We start from the raw sequence: 6,000 nt of genomic DNA on the forward strand, positions 1-6,000 counted from the left end.
AGTCAGCACCAACGATTCACTCCAGAGGGTATAGCCTCATATTTAATTTTTTCAAGGTGGTGAATGTTTCTTTGAGGTCTAGTATGTGCAGTTGTGGCCTCTCTTTTAACTAATAAATCATCCACATATACTTCAAAATTTCCTCCCTTTTGCTAGTGAAATATGTGATTCATTAGTTGTTGATAATTATTCTAGCATTCTTTAAGTTGAACAAAATGATATTATAGTAATAAAGCCTATCTCTAGTGATAAAATTTATTTTCATATCGGTTTAGGGTCCATCTAAATTTGTTTGACTCCTGAAAAGACACCTGAAAAGCTCATAACAGTATAGTTGACCATATTGACTAAGTCATTAATGTGAGGTAGAAAGAAAATGTATTTTTGAATATGTTGAGTTTAGATTGGTGAAGTCGATGTCCCATCACCACTTTCCTTCATATTTGGGCATCATTACAACATTTTAATTAATTTCCATTGAATACAAAATATTTATTTTTTCTTCTAATCTTTATGTTCGTTAATTGTCATCCTCACATCAAAATAAACACTTAATCAATCTTTGATAACTTCTCGCCGCACTAGGATGGGGGGTAACACCCTAGCTAGCCCTTTGTAGCATGACACTTATGAGTGATGCAAACTACCATCATCCCTTACCATAATCAAACGCTATAGTGATGTGTCATTTCAAAGCAATGCCAATAACATAAGATAAATTTAATTTTCAAATCCTTCCAATGATTTTGCACAAGTTTTACTTTTTTTATCGATCTAACATCAATCATCATTCATTATTTTCCCGGAATAGGACTGCCATGGCAAAATTATCAAGGAATTATTTTAAAATTTGTAATTATTAATTAGAATTAATCAATTAATAATCATAATTATTACAAAATAGTTTACGTTAAAAATTCCAAAATCATGACTGAAAAATCATGACATGAATCCTTTTGATCATAGTGCAAATGTTAGGATGTCCCTTGTAAGCGACGCGTTGTATAGTCTGAATACAGTGAAAAGTGTGCAAGGGCTCCTACACCGACCCCCGGGTGTAGTGTCAAATGAGCAAGGGTTCTCATATTACGAACAAATGCGGGTGAAGAAGTTAGTCAATGAAATTAATATTAAGATAAGATCTTAAAATATAGATACTCTCACAGATAAATTGATGGAATTTGTTGATATTAAGATTCATAGAAAGATGCATATCTTATCTATTCAAGAAACTAAATGGGTTGGAGAAAAGGTTAAGAAGATTGATAACTTAAGTTTCAAACTTAAGCATTCAGATAAGAGTCGCACTAGAAATGGTGTGTATGTAATTATAAAAAAGATTTTGAAAGATAATATTGTAAAAATTAATAGAATTAGAGATAGATTATAGCCCTAAAGATTATTGTTGATACTAAGATTTTTTATATTATAAATGCTTATGCTCCTCAAGCGGGTCTAGATATCGATTTTAAGGAAAAATTCTGTAATGACTAGAAGATTTAATACAAATGATGTCTCTTGAAAAAAGAATTTTTATTAGAGGAGATTTAAATTAATATTTCAGTAGAGTGGTAGAAGATTTTAGAATTATTCATGGGGAGATTTAAATTAATATGTCAGTAGAGTGGTAGAAGATTTTAGAATTATTCATGGTAGCTACGGTTTTGGAATAATTAATGAAGAAGATAGAGTCATATTAGATTTTGCTTTATCGTATGATTTTCTCATTGCTAATACTTTAATCAAAAAAAGAGATGAGCATATTATTACTTAAAAGAATGGATCTAATAAAACACAAATTGATTATTTTCTTATGAGAAGAAGAGATCGTCGAGAATGTAAAAATTGTAAGGTCATTCTAAGTGAGGATTTAAGTACTTAACATCGATTATTAGTGCTAGATTTTAAGATAAAGAGTTGTAAAATAAAGAAAACTAGAAATAATTATCGTAAAATTAGATGGGGCACCTAAAAGACAAAAATAAAATTATTTTTACGTACTTCAAGATTTCAAGATTTGAGATATTCATGAAGTATCAAATTCTATATGGACAAGTAGAAAACTTTATGTGAGATAAAGTAACAAACATTATTAAACAAGTGACAAAAGATGTACATGGAGAATCAAAAGAAAAATTTTCTATAAATAAAATTATTTAGTGGTGGAATAATAATGTGCAAGGAAAGATAAAATATAAAATGTTATGTTATAAAAATTAGTTTAAATGTAAAAGCTTAGAGAATTGGGAAAAATATAAAATAGCCCGTAGGGAGTCTAAGAGAATAATCTGCTACGCTAAAAATTCTGTTTTTAGTGATTTTTATAATATATTAGATACTAAAGATGGTGAAAAGTATATATAAAAACTAGACAAACAAAGAAAAAGAAAAAACAAAGATTTAACTCAAGTAAAGTGTATTAAAGATGAAAATAAAAGTGTTTTTCTTAGATAAAGATATTTAACATGAGTGGATGAGTTATTTTGATAAACTTTTTAAAGAAGTTTCTGAAAATACAATTAACCTTAGTGATCTTAATTTCGTTAATAATTATAAATATTTCATTTTTACCGTTGCATTAGTAAAAAAAGGGTTGATGAGGCTTTAAAGAAAAACAAGGGTGGAAAGTCTGTAGAACCTGATGATATCTCAAAACCTGATGATATCTATGATATCTCAATTGAAGTGTGGAAATATATAAGAGATTTGGGAGTTTCTTGGCATATTAAACTCTTTAATATTATTTTAAAAACTAAAAAGATGTTTGAGGGGTGGAAAAAGAGTATTTTTTTTTCCCCATTTTTAAAAATAAAAGGGATGCAAAAGAGTGTTCAAATTATAGAGGAATTAAGTTGATGTGTCATACTTTAAAATTATGGGAGAGGATAATTAAACATAGGTTAAAACGTATTAAAAAGATTTTTAATAATCAATTTAGATTTATGTCGGGCAGGTATAATATGGAAGCTATACATTTATTGAGAGGTTTGATGGAGAAGTTCGAAGAGAACGAGGAGGATCTAAATATGATTTTTATTGATTTAGAAAAAGCTTACGATAAGGTTCCAAGAGATATCCTTCGGAAAGTTCTAGAGAAGAAAGGTGTGGATATGGCTTATATTCAAGTCATTGAAAAAATGTATGCTAGAGTTGTTACTTGTGTTTGAAGAGAATGATTGACCAAATATTTTCCTATTTCAGTTGGATTACATCAGGGATTGGCTTTAAGACCATATCTTTTCGGTTTAATTGTGGATGCTCTTACAGGACATTTATAAGAGGATGTACCTTGGTATATGCTTTTTGCTGATGATATCCTTCTTGTGGATAAAACGAGAGAAAAAGCTCAGAAAAAACTTAAATTATGGAAGTCTACATTGGAGTCCAAAGGCTTCGTTTGAGTAGAACTAAAATTAAATATATGGAATGTAATTTTAGTAGTAGTAGCTCTAGTGACAGAATTGTAACTATGGGTGATCAAATTATTAAAAGGTGTGAACGCTTCAGATATCTCGGGTCTATTGTTCGAAGTGATGGTGATATAGATGAGGATGTTATTAGTAGAACTCAAGTTGGTTGGTTGAAGTTAGGAATGCTTCGGGCCTATTGTGTGATAGAAAAGTACCGCTTAAACTGAAAGGAAAATTTTATAATGTGAGACACCTGCAATGCTCTATGGCGTTGAATGTTAGCCTTTAAAAGAGAAGCATAAAACAAAGTTAAGTGTTGCCGAGATGAGAATGCTTAGATGAATGAGTGGTTTTACACTTAGAGACAAAATGAGAAATGAATATATCCGTGATTGGGTTGGTTTTTTAGTGGCGAACAAAATTAGAAAGTTGTCTTACATGGTTTGGTCACACTAAACATCAACGTTCTGACGATCTGATTAGGTGAGTAGATGTTTTAGATTCAACTTTTATTAAGAAAGACAGGTGGACCTAGAAAGGCTTGGGCATATTATATAAAAAGTAATCTTAATTTATTATAATTAAAAAAAAATATGACACTCAATAGGACGCAATGGAGAAAAAGGTTTCATGTAGCCGACCTCACTTAGTTGGATAAAGGTCTGTTGTTATTGCCGTCGTCGTTGTTGTTGTAATGATTATATAGTTAATGAGGTTACACACAAACTATTTAACTTAATAATTTATAAATAATTTGACTTAATCATTCAATTAATAGAACAAGTTTAAATTCAATTAAAAATGGTAACCATAACATTGAGTTATTGATTATGAATAATTACTGATTATATGGTTAATCAACTAATAAATTGGTTGATTAATATGACAATCAATCAACTAACTAACACAATAACAAACATGCAATAAGCATCTTGATAAACATATAATTAATTCCTTTTAAACAATTTTTAAGCAATTATACTTCTAATCAGGAAATAACTTAAGTATTAGAAAGCATTTACTAATAAATAACAGCATTATGATTCTAATCACTTGGTATAAATCTACTTATCATAAACAGCTGCCTAACTGCAAACAACCGCTAATTACCATGTTGATTAATGACCATAAATTGACCATTAAATCATAATAAGTGTCACAATTTTTATTTACTGCCTTAATAAATTTCTTCACTGCCAAATAAAAAACTTCTTAGCAGACTATAGCGAAATCATACAACAATATTATGTTCATATTGTTAATAGAATACAGCCAACAATCCAAACCAATAATGCCCCAATTCTTTAATGAATGCCAAACAAATAAAATAAATGAACAAGGACAACACATTGTAGCAACCAAATAGTATTAAAGATTATAACCATTGAAGAATTAATGTTGATAGATTAGCCAGATTACAAATATCCTACTTACAACCAAACCCTAGAGAAAGAGAAGTCAACAACCTAAGCCCAAAGGATCCAATGACCAAAAAACAGTAAAATCGTTTTCTCCACACACACACACACACACACACAAAAAAACTACGCTCAGCCAGAAACAACGAGCCTAAATGCGAGACCATAGAGCAGAATTGCAAAGACCACATAATATAACTTACCCGGATCGCAGAGCTGGTAGAACGTCTCCACATCTGCAACAAACACCAACGAAGTAAGTAAACATGTTTCAAACTAGCATGCGCATTAAGGGGTAGGTGAAAGCAATATTTAAGGCATCCTAGACCTAGTAAGAACAGCCTAGTAAAGGCAAGAGACGAATAAAAAGTAGTGCGTGGGGACAGAAAGACCTGTTGTCAAAGCCTTGACAACGCCGGCCCGACGTCCTCTGAAATCCCGGAATACCTCCTCCGGTGTACGGGGATTATACGCCGCGCCACCCCCGTCCATCCCACAGGTGCCCAGCCAAAGTATAATGGTGGAATGGAAGTCTGATTTGTTCCTAGAACCGCCTAATACCGGATCAACCGACGAAAAATTGAGAAAAATGAATAGAGGTGAAGACGAAAGAGTCGGATTAAATCCGGTGACAGAATTTAAGGTTACAGCAGCTAGTCCTCGAGGCCGGAGACCCTATCTCGTCCAGAAACCGAGGAATGGAAAAATTGAAGACAGGATGCCAGAGAAACGAAGCGGGGAGAGTAGCAAGATGGTGGAGGCTTCGCAGGCTATTCTTTCTTTTCAAAATATTAAACATTTCCATTTGCTGGCATGATTCATCCCTGCCACATCCATATTTGTCACATATTTCATCAATATGTAATTTTTTTTAACGCATAGCGTCTGTTTGGGATAATTACATTTTATTAATAAGTTGCTCATAAGTATTTGTCGGCAAAAAAATTATTGTATAGCAGTTGATCTGGATAAGCTAGTTGTTTGGTTTGTGTTGTTGAAAAATAACTCTTTTGTAGTTGTTTTTTGATGAATGATTTTTGTCTGTGTAGTAATGTTCTTTACAACAGAACTATCGTAGCAGTATATTTGATATTTGAGAAGCAAAAATTCACTTTAGAACAAAATAAAAAATAAGATATACACCTCAATCAACAGTGAATATCATGATTATT

General features: G+C 31.4%; 1 protein-coding gene across 4 annotated transcripts in view; it reads right to left on the reverse strand.

Moving 5' to 3' along the window:
- The window catches only part of LOC110038520 (PHD finger protein ALFIN-LIKE 8-like), a 34,580-nt gene extending 28,946 nt beyond the window's left edge, over window positions 1-5,634 (reverse strand). For 3 of the 4 annotated variants that reach the window (XM_020743387.1, XM_020743386.1, XM_020743384.1), the window contains exons 1-2: window positions 5,221-5,634; window positions 5,032-5,064 (exon numbers count right to left, since the gene is read on the reverse strand). In XM_020743387.1, the coding sequence (XP_020599046.1) occupies window positions 5,032-5,064; window positions 5,221-5,320 (133 nt within the window). In that variant the 5' untranslated portion in view covers window positions 5,321-5,634. The remainder of the gene's footprint in view (window positions 1-5,031; window positions 5,065-5,220) is intronic. The other variant, XM_020743385.1, reaches the window with a different exon arrangement.
- Between the last annotated feature and the right edge of the window lie 366 nt (window positions 5,635-6,000).

Source organism: Phalaenopsis equestris, unplaced genomic scaffold, assembly GCF_001263595.1.
Source record: "Phalaenopsis equestris unplaced genomic scaffold, ASM126359v1 Scaffold233021, whole genome shotgun sequence".
NCBI classification, from domain to species: domain Eukaryota; kingdom Viridiplantae; phylum Streptophyta; class Magnoliopsida; order Asparagales; family Orchidaceae; genus Phalaenopsis; species Phalaenopsis equestris.